Below are 15,736 nucleotides of genomic sequence, written 5' to 3'. Positions count from 1 at the left end.
GCCTATGAGATATGGATGTTGACGGATCGCTAGTAATAAGGGTTCAAGAGCTAAGTTAAATTACTCGGATCCTGACCTCCTGCACACCTGGATTCATCAAACAAAAATGGGTTGACTTGGTCTCATCTACTTCTATAGCCCTCATCTGCCCTGTCTCTGACGATGCAACCCCTCCAGTGCCTGACTTCGTTTGAAGGCTGTTTTTTGGACCTTATTTTCCTACTGTATTACCATAGCTGCCCCTTATGTGACTGGATTTTGTCTTATTGGGCTGGTTCTCATTGTCTCCCTTCGGCCCTGTCGTTTAACCACCCTCCCCTTTTACTTCTCCACCACTGGATCGATCTGCTGTCTTTCACTATGGCTTACCCCTGATGTTGTCTCTCTCCTCTTCTTTATTTAGTTTCTATTAGGCCTTCTCTCCTTGTTTTTTTCATTTGTTTTTTCTCCCCTCCTCTAAATTTTATTTTTTTCTATTATCTGGACTCTGCTTCTATGAATTGTACTTCCTATATGGTGCTTGGTTTGTTTGCTCTTTTACTGTTGTCTTGTCCTATTCCCATATTGAACGGTTTACCTATCACTGAATGCCTGGTTCCTTCTTTTATCCCTTCTTCTATATTTATTCCTCTCCTTATTATGCACGTACTTAAACATTTTTATTTTTTTATGCTCCTCTCTCTACTCCCGTTTCTCTCCTGATTTTATGCATAGCTTACATGCTCTTGTCTTGTCTGATGTATTACCTTTTCCTGCCCTTTTGATGCTGCTTTATCTGTATAATGTATTGATTCTTGCAACCTACATTTCTGATGCATTGCTTCTCTTCTTTTTATACTGTCACTGTCTTTTATCATGAAATGTTATTTATACCATATAATTTTACTGCACCTTTTTTCTCCCTTTTACGATACTTAGTCCCTTTCATGAATTGTTCTATGCTCCGTGCAATTTTCTCGTATCAAATACATCTTTTGTCTCTATTTATCCCCTTTCATTTCCTTGCCGCACTCCATATATTTTTATAGGGGTACTTTACTGATTATATTCCTTTTTACTCTTTCTTTGATGATGTATTGCCTTGTCCTCACAATTAACTGTGCATTATTCTATGAGTGCCTGGCCTCTTCTTTTCCCCCTTCTTATGTAGTATATACTTATGTCTGGGTTTCTCCTTTTAAATATTCCCCCCCCCCCCTCAATATGAACTTGAATGTACTTAAAAGTTTTTCTATTCCTATTTTTGCTCCCGATTCTCCCACGATTTTATGCAATAGTTTACATGACTCTTATGTAAATGTATTATCTCTCCTTGCTTTTTTATTATGGCCTTATATTATTAATGAATTGTCTCCTGCGACATGTACTTCCAATATAGTGCCTATTCCCTTTTTATACTAATATATTTGTTTTCTATGAAATGTTCCTTGCCCTATGAATTTCTATTGCACCTTTTCTCTCCCCTTTAAGCTAATTGGTTCTTTTACTGTCTTGTACCATGATCCTTGTAATTCTCCTATATCAATTGCTTTCTCTGTATTTCCTCTCCCCCCTCTTCCCTTTATCAGTATGCATTGTTGGGGCTTATACTTACAACATTGGCGGGATTGCATTTTATTTCAGGGACTGTTTTACAGTTCGCTTTTGTTATCTGTTATGCCTCTTGTTCTCCCTCGGACTCCTCCTGATGGTAGAGTCCCCATGGTTTTACATTGTCTGGATTGTTCTTATTGTTAAAATGTTTACTTGCCTTTCTACATGCTTACATGGTGTGGCCGGGCCAGTCCCCGAGTAGGTGGGAAACCGCCTCGGACCACAGGTAGATTTATGTAGCGCCTTTTGTATGGCTGGCAGAAAGGAAATCCAGGAAAAGGGATTTCTCAAAAGAAAAACAGCTTCACTTTATTTGTAATTCCACGAGCATGGTAAACCAATAATATGTTCATCAAGGCAATGTCCTATAAGTCCTTTGGAGCAATCCCTCTTGCTCCAGTGTGGGCAACTTGCCCTGTACTTGTCAGCAAAAGCACACAAAAAAAACGTTTTTCCAAAACCAGCATTCAGGAGTGTGCTTTAGTTTTCTGGAGCCCACATCTTCCTGGGCAGGCTGGCAACTTCCAGGCAGTGTTCATGGGCTCACCCAGTCAGTCATCCCTGCTGCTGGGGCTACTTGCTCTCCCCCCCACCCCCAAGGGTCTCCCTCACCGAGGCAATTACAAACTCCCAACCTTGCCTCTGGAGTCCTTTGGGCTTATTGGAAAGCCTGGAAACAGACTTTCCTCAAATTGCCTTTAATTAGGCAGAGCTGCTTCTGCCTTTCTCACAGCCTGCTTTAGCTAAGGGTTTTAGAACCACCCTTCACACTTCATTCCCCCCTATCTCCATGTCCTCCTCCCATTCACTGTCCTCATGAATAATGGGCATTTCTTCTTCATTGGACAGGGAGTCCAGGTTGTATTGCCAAGTTCCTCTCTCGGGCTGTTCCTCCCCTCCCTCACCCTGCCTGCCTGTCAGCTCTCTGCCAAAGTGCTATTCCCCACACACAACTCCTGGGTCACCCTCCCAGGGTCTGTTAGGCAAGGCAAGAAACCTCCCAGGGCTTACAGTCTCCCTCCTACTAGGCTGACCTTTGTATAGCGTCCTGGGTTGGGGATCTGGAACTCTGGAACTGCCCCTTGGGCAAGTAGCTGCACTCTCTCCATTAGAGCCAGCTGAGAACCTCTGCTTGCTCTGCCTCCTCTCTAGTTGAGGAAGCTGGTCCCCACTATCACAAGTGCTGACCCCACCCCCTCCTGGGTTGGGTTTAGGTTTCTCACTCTGAGGAAAGGATCGATAGGGGAGATAATTGGTTTGCAGTGCCCTTCCCCCCTGGCTGTTATGTTATACCAAACCTTGCCTCTGCCCCTTTCCTCTGGGCTGAGTCAGCTGTGCCTGCTCCAGGCCAGGTTTTACCAAGCCCTTTGATGCCTGCTGGGGAGGTTTAACTGTTCTTTTCCTTGGGGCAGGGGCTTCCCTGTCACAATGGTTATATGTTACTTACCTTTCTATGCTGGAAGGTACAGTGGAACCTTGGTTTACGAGCATAATTCGTTCCAGAAGCATGCTCGTAAACCAAATTGCTCGTATATCAAAGCAAGTTTCCCCATAGGAAGTAAGGGAAACTGCTTTGATTAGTTCCACCTCGTCCCCCCCTCCACGAGGCTACCGGCGCTGCTCCATTCTCCCCCCCCCCCTTGAGGAATCCGACGCTGTTCCAAACCCCTCCCTGCGATCCAGCTTCCCCCCTGCGAACCAGCATCCCCCCCGCTCGCGTTGCCCCCCCTCCACCGTGATCCTACTTTCCCCCCTCCCGAGCAGTCAATGACACCCTTTAGCTGACTTGGCACCAGTGCCGGTGCCCGAAGATCCTCCCTCTTCTGGCGCGGCTGGGCGGTGCGTCGGAGATCCTCCTTCTTCTGGGCTGGGCTGGGCTGGACTGGCTTTGAGCATTTGCGCATGCTCAAAGCCTTCTGGTCTCGCTCTCTCCGAGATTGAGAGCGAGACCAGAAGGCTTTGAGCATGCGCAAATGCTCAAAGCCAGTCCAGCCCAGCCCAGACCAGAAGAAGGAGGATCTCCAACGCACCGCCCAGCCCAGGCCGCGCCAGAAGAGGGAGGATCTTCGGGCACCGGCACTGGTGCCAAGTCGGGTAAAGGGAGTCATTGACTGCTTGGGGGGGGGGGGGGGGGAGTAGGATCGCGGTGGAGGGGGGACAATGCGAGTGGGGGGGGATGCCGGATCGCTGGGGGGATGCCGGATCGCCGGGGGGGGGGGGGGGGCGCTCGTACAGCGAGGCAAGCTCGATTTACCAGGCACCAAGTTTGCGAATGTTTTGCTCGTCTTGCAAAACACTCGCAAACCAGTGCACTCGTAAACCGAGGTACCACTGTATATTGTTTTTGGGAACTACCATTGTTGGTAGTTGCTCTGCTCACTTATATACTTACCTGGTTAGGTGTTACTTACCTTTTCGTACTGCAAGGTACACTGTCTTTGAAACTACCATTGTTGGTATTTGCATTGCTCACTCTGTCTTCATTAGTGGGCTGTTTATAGCCTTGCCGTTGCTTGTTTGACAAACTGGTACTCTCTTCTTTCTCTATCTCTTCCTGGAGCGGGTTCTTGACCCTTACTCTCATTTGGGACTTATCTCTCTTTTGTTCTTCTACTCTGATCTCCCTCAGGGCGGGCATCTTTTCTCAGGACTTATTTTTCATCCGATTTCTGTCATACTATTATGACATCCCTTAAAATTGTTTCCTGGAATGTCAATGGTATCAATCAATTACTGAAATATAAGAAAATTATGGACTATCTTAAACTGAAAGATTATGATGTTCTTCTATTACAGGAGACCCACCTTAACTCTAAAAGATTGTTCCCTGCTCAAGATACCTGGATATACCACTCGCTTATTTTCTCCAGCATTCCATAAGAAAAAAGGGGTATCCATTCTTTTCAAATCCTCTCTTCAGGCCCATTATCTCCGTCAGTCTTCAGATCTTGAGGGTAGGTGGATTACTGTCACCGTACAAATAGGGGATATGCTGCTTTCTCTTCTTAACCTCTATGCACCCAACATCGATATTTCCTCTTTTATGTCCTCATTGCGAGACACACTTCTGAATATCTCAGAGCATCCTCTGATAATTGGTGGAGACTTTAACCTACCACTGGATATCCTTAAAGATAGATATTCCCTCTCTCCCTTTCGTATCTCTAAAATGTGGACTGAACTCCATCATGTCATTATGGACCTGGGCCTCTGTGACCCTTGCAGACGTCTACACCCCGATGAGCGTTCGTTTACGTTCTATTTTGCCCCTCATCGGTCCTATTCTAGAATTGATTTCTTTCTTATATCCAAATCTCTACTTCCCCTTGTTCGAGCCTCCACCATACACCCTATTATTCTGTCAGATCATCTAATCTAATCTAAACCTTAGGTTTGTATACCGCATCATCTCTACATTCATAAAGTTCGACACGGTTAACAAGAGTTAGGGTAGAAAGGAACTCCAGTGGAGGGAAAAGGCAAAATGAAGAGAAAATAAATAGAGGACTAGAATAACCAGAGAGGGAGGAGGAGTTACATTTTTGAGAATAACCAGGTTTCAGATGTTTACGGAAGAGTTGGAGGGAGCTCAGATTCCTAAGAGGAGAGGTAAGGTTGTTCCAGAGCTGAGTGATCCTATTGGTCTCCATATCGAGCTACAGCACACCCATCCCAGACGCATATAGCAGTTTAATACTTCCCTTCTTCTGGATACAACTTTTCAAGACAAAATTCGTAACTTTATCTCCGAATTCTTTGTTACCAATGCTCCTTCTACCCTCTCTTAACACTGTCTGGGAAGCTTTTAAGGCGAGTCTCAGGGGTGAGGTGATTAGCTTTCTAGCTTGGAAACGGAAATCTGATTCTTCTAAACTTGATGCATTGGAACGAGATATCTCTATATTGGAAACACAATAGGCCCATGACCGACAGACCCATGTCTCCCCAGTTTTGATTCAGAAAAGAGTTGAATATAATTTGCTCTCTCGACTCAAAGCCCAGCAGGACTTGCTCATTTCCAAAACCGGTACATATGTCTCGGCCAATAAGTAAGGCGCTTCCTAGCTCACTATCTGGCTAATCGCAAACAACGCTCTAGAGTTGCTGCCTTACTGAAGGAAGATAGTACTTCTGTTACCGATGATGCTTCTATTTCTCAAATCTTCACATCTTTTTATGAAAAACTTTATTCCTCCTCTGCGACTGCCTCTACAGCGCCTACTACTCGCTTCTTACATAATCTCTCTCATCCTTCCTTGTCGCAATCTCAGGCCCCAGTCTGGGTGCCCCTATCTCGGAAGCTGAGATTCTGAGAGCCATTCAATCTCTTTCCTCTCACAAATCACCAGGACCTGATGGCTATCCAATTGAATTTTATAAAACGTTCTCTACAGATCTTGTTCCTCTACTGAAGCAACTTTATGATTATCTCTTCTCTTTCCCGGATGATCAGGGGTGTTTTGCAGAGGCTCACATCATAGTACTCCCCAAAGCGGGGAGAGATGACACCAATGTGGCTAATTACAGACCCATTTCTCTGCTCAATACGGACTGTAAGATTATGGCGAAAATCTTAGCTTCCCGATTGGATAACATTCTTGGTCTTCTTATTCACCCGGATCAAGTAGGCTTCATGAGGAACCGCTTTATCGGAGATAATGCGCGCACTTTTAACGCTGTACTGGATGTTGCTCATTCCTCCTCCGATCCTCTGATTGCGATTTCCTTAGATGCGGAGAAAGCCTTTGACATGGTTGAATGGACTCATCTGTTTTCCGCTCTCTCCTGGTTTGGATGTGGCTCGGGACTTTGTGAAGTGGGTTCAGCTCCTTTATGCCAAGCCCTTTTCTAGATTACGGATCAATGACTCTCTCTCTGCTCCAGTTCACCTTCATAGAGGCACTCACCAGTGTTTAATAAAATGAACAAAATAAGATCAATCTTTACAATAAATTATCAATGGATCCCAAACCTTTGAAAATTTCCTATAATTTCCCTGCTGTACAGCCAACATTCACTCCATTTAAAAAATATGGCATAAAGACTCCCAGATTTTCCAATTCCTTAAAATCAATTGTATAACAACCCCTGTCATCATAAATAAGTTTATTATTATGAGCTGAAATTTGACTTTTAGCTCTCATCATTGTCCCAAATAAAACCGTGTCATATGTTAAAGCTACTGGATTATCCAATAATTTATTTGATTCCAAATTGACCTCCAAAATTTGAGTATCAGTGGACAATAAAACAGTAGGTGATCTAACGTCCCTGTTCAAGATGACAATGCCAGCATCTATTAGACTTAGAACTATCTAACTTATGTAACTTAACAGGGGGGTCCATAATGCTCTGTGTAACAAGAAAAACCAAGTTTGTCTCATAGATGCTGACATCGCACACCTCATCCTCCAAGTCCAAATTCGTGACCATTATGCTTTATCTCAAGGCTCCAAATGTCACGAAGACCATTCTTTGGTTTCTTATTCAAAAGTTCAGATATTAATTTATACCACTGAGCGGCCTGATGTCCCAGGAAATCTGTCTGGAAGCATAAGATCTGCAAGCTATAATAATATAAAATTGCGCCGATCAGGAAACCCCTTCTGAATGGCCTGCTTCAATTGCAACATTTATAATTTTGAGATTTAGCAATACCAAATTTGTGTTCAATCGTAAAAAAAAATAAAAAAAAATACAACAAAAAAACATCAAGCAGCTGTCCATCTAATACCATATCATCCAAAGTACGAATACCCGCCTTCATCCAATGCTTCCAGATGATCTTAAATCCGCCAATTTGAATCTTGGAATTCAGCCAAAGGGACTGACAAATGGATTTATGAATTGGAATAGATGTTAAATTGTTAACAAATTTTAAAGTTTTCCAAGTGTCTAATAAGATTTTATTGTCCCTATACAGTCTAGGAAACTTGACACTCAAGACAAGACACAACCGTAGTGGAGACAGGAGTTGCCATTCTAACCTTAACCAATCCGGAAGATTTTCCATGAGATCTGGGAGGATCCAATACATAGCCTGACGTATAATATAGGCTTGATGGTACGTATAAAAATTTGGAAAATTTACCCCTCCCTCTGCAATTGATTTTTGTAAAGATATTAAAGCAACTCTTGCAGTTTTCCCCAGTCAAATAATTTTGGTAAGAGTACTATTTAACTTCTTGTAAAATGACCCCTGAAAAAACACTGGTATAATGCCCATTTGGTAGCAAACTACAAGCAAAATCATCATCTTAACCGTTTGGACTCTCCCCCATCAAGACAGATGTAGTGGGTTCCATTGCTCACACATTTCTGAGACCTTAAGCAATAAGGATCTTTCATTTACTTTCACTGTTTCATCCAACGTCTTCTGAATCCAAATACCTAAATATTTTTTTCCTCTTCTTTCCAAACAAAAGGGAATGTATCAAATAAACCTTTTGGAATGAATGGAAGAACCTCTGATTTACTCCAATTTATTTTATATCCAGAAAATTTTCAAAATCTGTTTATCAAATCTAAAAAATGTGGAAATGTCAAAATGATCTACCAACAATAAAAATTTTAAAAAAACACAAAGCACACTGTACGCAGAGAAAATGTTAATTATAAATTTATATTTGGGGTTTTTTCAGAGGTCAAGGCAGATGACTTTAAAATATGCAATGTCACCTCAGTAACAATTATACAAAAATAGACAAATATACCCCCCCCTTTTTACAAAACCATGATAGCAGTTTTTAGCGCAAGAAGCTGCGCTGAATGCCCCGCGCTGCTTCCAACACTCACAGGCTCCCTACGCTAGAAACCGCTATTGGGGTTTAGTAAAAGGGGGCCCTAGTGCAAAATATAGATAGCAGATATAAATTCTCAAAACGGACACATTTTGATCACTAAATTGAAAATAAATCATTTTACGTACCTTTGTTGTCTGGTGATTTCGTGAGTCTCTGGTTGCACTTCCTTCTGACTATGCATCCAATATTTCTTCCCTTCTTTCTGCCTCCTGCATGATTCCTCTCCTCCAGACCTCATTCCATTCCCCAACCAACATCTCTGTCCCTCCATGAGTCAAACTTTTTTTCTTCCCCTCTCTGCCCCCTTCTTTGTCCTTCTTTCTTTCTCTCTCTCTCTGCCCCCTTCTTTCTTTCTCTCTCCTTCTTTCTCTCTCTCCTTGCCCCCTTCTTTCTTTCTGTCCTTTCTTTCTCCCTGCCCCCCCCCCCACTACAGATGCTGATTTTTCCCTGTGTTCCCAATGCTGCAAAAGCTAAGCCCGTGCAGCCACTGCACAAGCACCAGGCCGACAAGCCTCCCTTCCCCCCGAAAAAACACAGTCCTCCAGTGTACTTGAAAAATCAATAGAAAGAAAGGATGAAAATCCCTAACTCCACTAATTGAAGAGAACCCTTTGACGAGAATTAGCAGAAAAAAAAGGAAGGACTGCATAAGATTCCAACTAGACTCTCTTAGAAAAAAAAAAAAAAAAAAAAGAGTGAGAGCAGGGTGAAAACATAAGTGTATAAAACCTGCCATATGAAGAAAACTCAGAGAACCAAGGCTCTTAGTAGTACAAGAAGAACTGAAAACACAGCCTCCGAATGAGAAAGACAGGACAAAATGTAAATGCAAATCTTCATTAAGAAAAAGATGGAAGTGAAGGTGAAGAAAGTCTCACCTGGTCCCTTGAAGAGACGACTGCTGAGGAAACATGTCCCAGCATGGACCTGGAACACCAAAAAGCATTCTCCAAACCAGGCGTATTCATTAACCTGTCCTGGTGAGTGATGATAAAAACAGATACCCAATTTCAGATCTGCAAAAAACCAGATCAGCAAGAACAGGTACTGTAAGAACAGGTACTGAAAACACAGACGCTGTACGTGTAAGTAGGGAAAATGAAATGCGACAACATGGCATGTGTGAACAATGTATGCCAAGAAAAAACATTCAGGCAATATAGGAATCTAGTAAGCCTATTTGGCTAACTGGTCTCTAGCCTTGTCCACTCTGCCCAGAAAAACAGAGGCCTACACCCTAGCTGGTAGAATGAACTCCACCAGTAGGGATTCAATGAAACATACTGATTACTTCTAAATGCATGGTAAAAAAAGTTCCCGTAGAAATCATGGAAAGGAAGCAAACAAACCTTGAGTAGATAATTGCAAGTCAAGGGAAAGAAAAATCCTTAGTGAAGGCAATGACTTTACTGAGTCAACTTCCAAAAGAATGACACAAGGTACAGCGATTGGCAGGCCCAGAACTTCCTCTCCAATGACAGAATTTACGTCGGGAGGGGGAGGAAGGCTTGTGGGCCCAGCGCTTGTGCAGTGGCTACACGCCTGGCTTTTGCGGCATTGGGGAAGCAGGGAGAACGCAAAGGCAACGCGAGATCTTGCAATCTACTGGTCGATCGCAATCAACCTTTTGGGCAACCCTGATCTAGACCAAAGAAAACCAATACTTCTTATATCATTCGATCTTAGCCGCTTTCGATATGGTCGACTATACTCTTCTCATCAATATTCTTGCTTTCATTGGTCTCACCGACACAATTAACAAGTGATTTGCCTCTTTCTTCTCAAATAGAAACTCTAGCATCAAGGTCGGACAATCATCAGATAATCTCAAACAAGATTTTGGCATACCACAAGGATCTATACTTTCCCCTCTTCTCTTCAACATCTTCACCTCTCCTCTCCTTACCATCGCACAATCACTTCTATTCACAGTATATTCCTATGCTGATGACTTCCAACTACTATACACAATTTTTTTTTTTTTTTTTTTATAATTTTTATTGAGAAAGCAGCCAGCACCAAAACAAGAAAAAGCACAGTTACTTACCGTAACAGATGTTATCCAGGGACAGCAGGCAGATATTCTCAAAATATGGGTGATGTCACCGACGGAGCCCCGCAGCGGACAGCCTCGAAAGCAAACTTGCTTGAAGATCTTTGAGCTTTTGAGTGCTGCACTGCGCATGTGCACGTGCCTTCCCGCCCGAACTAGGGGGCGCGTCTCCTGTGAGGATCCTCAGTTCAGATATCTAGCTAAGAAGCCAACCAGGGGAGGTGGGAGGGTTGTAAGAATATCTGCCTGCTGTCCCTGGATAACAACTGTTACGGTAAGTAACTGTGCTTTATCCTAGGACAAGCAGGCAGCATATTCTCAACATATGGGTGACCTCCAAGCTAAGCAAAATGGGATGGAGGGAAAGTTAGCAATTTAAGAAAAAAGATTTTGCAAAACAGATTGGCCAAAATGGCCATCCCTCCTGGATAGAGTATCCAGACAGTAATGAGAGGTGAAAGTATGAACCGAGGACCAAGTGGCAGCCTTGCAGATTTCATCAATAGGAGTTGATCTGAGGAAAGCTACAGACGCCGCCATAGCTTGAACTTTGAGGCCCGTCACTCGACCCTGCAGAGAAAGACCAGCCTGAGCATAGCAAAAAGAGATGCAAGCAGCCATCCAGTTGGAGATGGTACGCTTTGAGATAGGATGTCCCAACTTATTCAGATCAAAGGAAATTAAAAGTTGAGGAGATGTTCTGTGAGGTTGAGTGCGTTGGAGGTAGAATGCCAAGGCACGTTTGCAGTCAAGTATGAAGTGCCGCTTCTCCAGGATGAGAATGAGAATGAGGCTTTGGAAAAAATACTGGCAGAACAATAGATTGATTGATGTGAAATTCTGAAACAACTTTAGGTAAGAATTTAGGATGAGTACGGAGGACCACTTTGTCATGGTGAAAAACTGTGAAAGGTGGGTCCGCAACCAAAGCTTGTAACTCACTGACTCTTCGAGCAGATGTGAGGGCAATCAGAAATACAGCTTTCCAAGTGAGATATTTGAGGTGAGCTTTGTCAAGTGGTTCAAAAGGAGGCTTCATCAGTTGAGCCAAAACAACATTAAGATCCCAAACCACTGGAGGCAGCTTAAGTGGTGGATGAAGATTAAAAAGTCCTTTCATAAAACGGGAAACCATGGGATGTGCAGAGAGAGGTTTCCCATCAAGAGGCTGATGAAAAGCAGCAATAGCACTGAGATGGACTCGAATATACGTAGATTGAAGTCCAGATTGTGACAAGTGAAGCAAATAGTCCAGAACAGATGCCAAGGAAGAAGACATTGGCTGTAGCTGACGTGTGGAACACCAAACAGAAAATCTAGTCCATTTCTGGCCATAACACTGTCGAGTGGACGGCTTCCTGGAAGCAAGTAAAATATCTTGAACAGACTGAGAAAATTGAGAAGAGTCTATTATGTAGAAAGGTACCAAGCTGTCAAGTGTAGAGACTGTAGATTGGGATGAAGCAAGGACCCTTGACTGTGAGTGAGCAGAGAAGGAAAAACTGGCAGAAGTAGAGGCTCCCTGGTGCTGAGTTGAAGAAGAAGGGAGTACCACGGTTGTCTGGGCCACTGAGGAACTATCAGAATCATGGTGGCGTGCTCTGACTTTAGTTTGACTAGAGTCCTAAGAATCAGAAGAAATGGAGGAAAGGCATAAAGGAACTGAGCCCTCCAGTCCAGGAGAAATGCATCCGCTTCGAGACGTTGAGGAGTGTAAATGCAGGAACAAAACTGAGGCAGTTTGAAGTTGAGGGGGGACGCAAAAAGATCTATCTGGGGGGTCCCCCAGCGGGCAAATATTTGACGAAGTGTGGGAGAATTGAGTGTCCATTTGTGAGGCTGTAGAAGACGACTCAATTTGTCCGCTAAACAGTTGCATTGACCCTGAATGTAGACAGCTCTAAGGAAGATGTTGTGAAGAATTGCCTAATGCCACAGCTTCAGAGCTTCCTGACAGAGGGAGTGAGATCCCGTACCTCCCTGTTTGTTGACATAATACATGGCTACTTGGTTGTCTGTCCGAACAAGAACCACCATGTTGTGGAGGAGATGCTGAAAAGCTTTGAGAGAACAGAAGATCGCTCCGAGTTCCAACAGATTGATATGACACTGACGGTCTGTTGAAGTCCATAGACCCTGAGTACGGAGACCGTCGACATGGGCTCCCCAGGCGTAGGCGGACGAATCGGTTGTGAGAACCTTCTGATGAGGGAGATTGTGGAACAGCAAACCTCTGGAAAGATTGGAAGAGAGCATCCACCAACGGAGAGACTTCTGCAACAAAGGAGTTATTGTAATTTGTTGAGATGGCGGGTCCATGGCTTGTTGCCATTGAGATGCCAGGGTCCACTAAGGAATGCGAAGGTGAAGTCTGGCATAAGGAGTCACATGAACTGTAAAAGCCATGTGACCGAGCAGAACCATCATGTGCTGTGCAGAAATGGATGGAAGATAAGAGACCCGATGACAAAGTCAAATGAGGGTATCTTGACTTGGTTGTGGAAGGTATGCTCTCAGGTGGACAGTGTTCAGAGTTGCCCCAATGAACTGGAGATATTGAGATGGGGTTAACTGAGACTTGGGAAAGTTTATCTGGAACCCCAGACTTTGGAGGAATATAATAGTCTGTTGGGTCGCTGCAATAACCCCAGGAAGAGAGGGGGCCTTGATGAGCCAGTCATCTAGGTATGGAAATACTTGAAGACCTTGGGTGCGAAGAGCTGCAGCTACCACCAGACATTTTGTAAATACTCTGGGGGATGAGGCCAAGCCGAAAGGAAGAACTCTGTACTGCAGATGAAGATCCCCCACTTTGAATCTGAGGTACTTGCGAAAGGCTGGATGAATGGGGATACGAGTATAAGCCTCCTTGAGATCCAGCGAACACATCCAATCTCCCTGATCCATCAGGGAATACAAAGTCGGCAAAGAGAGCATCCAAAACTTCTCTTTGACTAGGAATTTGTTGAGAGCTCTGAGGTCCAGAATAGGTTGCAAATCCCCCATCTTCTTTGGAACCAGAAAGTAGCAGGAATAGAACCCCAAGTTCTGCTAGGAAAGAGGAATCTCCTCGACAGCTCGAAGGAGAAGAAGAGCCCGGGCTTTGTGAAGAAGAAGGGGAAGTTGCGACTGATTGGAAGGACACTCTCTTGGAAGGTGATCTGGAGGTACCTGAAGCAAGCGAAGAGTATCCCTCTCGTAGGATGGTGAGAACCCAGAGATCTGAGGTGATGAGCTCCCACTGATGATAAAAAGTGGACAGGCGACCCCCCATATGGGAAGAGGAGAATTCTGAAAGAGGGAGATCGGAATGCTCAAGCTGAGAACGTCAAAAAGACTGAGCTGGCTTGGTGGCAGCAGGAGTTTGTGACTTCTGTTGACGTTGCTGCTGCTGAGCTGAGGATGGCGAGCTGGAGGCCTGGAAAAAGCAGGAGTCGTTTTCCGAGGGTAACGACGTGGAGTTTGTTTATACGCCCTTGCTGGTGTAGTCTTGGGTTTAGGGTGAATGAGAGAAGCAAAAGAGCGTTCATGTTCTGAGAGACGCTTAGTGACTGCTTCAATAATCATCAAATAACTCATTCCCTTGACAAGGTAGGTTTGCCAAACGATCCTGGAGATTGGGATCCATGTCAACAATACGTAGCCATGCCAGTCTCTGCATGGCTACAGCAAAGGCAGAGACTCGACAATTCAAAAGCATCATATGAGGCTTGCAACATGAAGAGTCTCAACTGAGAAAGTGTCTTGAGGATTTGCTTGAACTCAGAAAGATGTGTCTTAGAAACATCCGGATAAAATGAAGGCAGCAATTTGAGAAAATGGTTGAAATAATTGGTGAAAATGTAATTATAGTTAAGAATCCGATTTGCCATCATCGAATTTTGGTTTAAACGGCGACCAAACTTATCCATAGTACGACCCTCCCTGCCTGGAGGGACTTCAGCATAGATCTTGGAAGGATGGGCTTTCTTCAAAGATGATTCCACCATCAAGGATTGATGAGAGAGTTGGGACTTCTCAAACCCCTTACAGGGAACAGTGCGATAAAGGGATTCCAGCTTAGATGGGATAGCAGTGATGGAATAAGGAGTCTCCATGTTACGAATGAAAGTCTGTTTAAGAACTGGAGTCATAGGCAATCTCAAAGACTCTTTAGGTGGATGAGGAAGTTCCATGTCTGCCAAATATTCAGGAGTATATTTGGAGTCTGAATGGAGGTCCAGTTTGAGAGCTTGTCCCATGTCAAACACAAACTTGGCAAAGGAAGTTAACTTGGAATCAGAGGCTTCATCAGGAGAAGGACTACGAGACTTTGGAGCCGCCGAGTAGGAAGGAGAAGCCTCCCTAGAGTATTGAGAGACTGGTTCAGACTCGAGATGCATGGTTACAGAGGAAGCTGCACTGTGAGGTGGAGTCATGGAATGTTTTCGCTTCAGGCTCCGCGATGGAGAAGCACCCGGAATACGAGGCACAGAATGAGTCGAAGCAGGAGGAGAAGAGTCCTGGCGAGCCGGCTTCGAAGGAGGAGTCCTTGACCTGGATGGACTTCGGGTCGAGGCAGAGTGCAGTGGATTGTGGATATCCAAAAGTTTGGAAGGAAAGAGGAGGTTCTGCTGTTGGGAGATTTCAACCTGCTGGATGCGGACTGGAATGTTCCGTCTGCGGAATCGGAAAGAAGTAGGGAGATTGTGGATGCCTTTCAAGAGGCTCTGCTCAGACAAATGGTGATGGAACCCACAAGGGAAAAAGCGATATTGGATATGGTCCTCACAAAAGGAGAGAGTATCTCTAATGTTCGAGTGGGTGCTCACCTGGGTAGTAGCGATCATCAAACGGTTTGGTTTGATATAACGGCTAAAGTGGAGAGCGGCCGCACGATACTTAAAGTCCTAGATTTCAAACGTACGGACTTTAATGCAATGGGAAAGTACCTGAAGAAAGAGCTGTTAGGATGGGAGGACATAAGAGAAGTGGAAAGACAGTGGTCTAAGCTGAAAGGAGCGATAAAAATGACTACGGACCTTTATGTGAAGAAAATCAATAAAAACAAGAGAAAAAGGAAGCCGATATGGTTCTCCAACCTAGTGGCTGAGAAAATAAAGGCGAAAGAGTTGGCGTTCATGAAATATAAAAAAACCCAAGAAGAGGAGAGCAGAAAGGACTACAGGGTGAAACTGAAAGAAGCCAAGAGAGAGATACGTTTGGCGAAGGCACAGGCGGAAGAACAAATGGCTAAAAATGTAAAAAAGGAGATAAAAATTTTTTCAGATATATTAGTGAAAGGAGG

At 44.1% G+C, this 15,736-nt stretch overlaps 1 protein-coding gene across 1 annotated transcript in view; it reads right to left on the bottom strand.

Moving 5' to 3' along the window:
- STMP1 (short transmembrane mitochondrial protein 1) overlaps positions 1-15,736 on the bottom strand; it is an 86,163-nt gene that overhangs the window by 31,142 nt on the left and 39,285 nt on the right. The window contains exon 2 of the mRNA XM_033957817.1: positions 9,275-9,412. Coding sequence (XP_033813708.1) covers positions 9,275-9,364 — 90 coding nt within the window. The 5' untranslated portion in view covers positions 9,365-9,412. The remainder of the gene's footprint in view (positions 1-9,274; positions 9,413-15,736) is intronic.

The sequence above is a fragment of the Geotrypetes seraphini genome, chromosome 9 (assembly GCF_902459505.1).
Source record: "Geotrypetes seraphini chromosome 9, aGeoSer1.1, whole genome shotgun sequence".
NCBI classification, from domain to species: Eukaryota; Metazoa; Chordata; class Amphibia; order Gymnophiona; family Dermophiidae; genus Geotrypetes; species Geotrypetes seraphini.
This window is presented reverse-complemented; position numbering and strand designations above follow the sequence as displayed.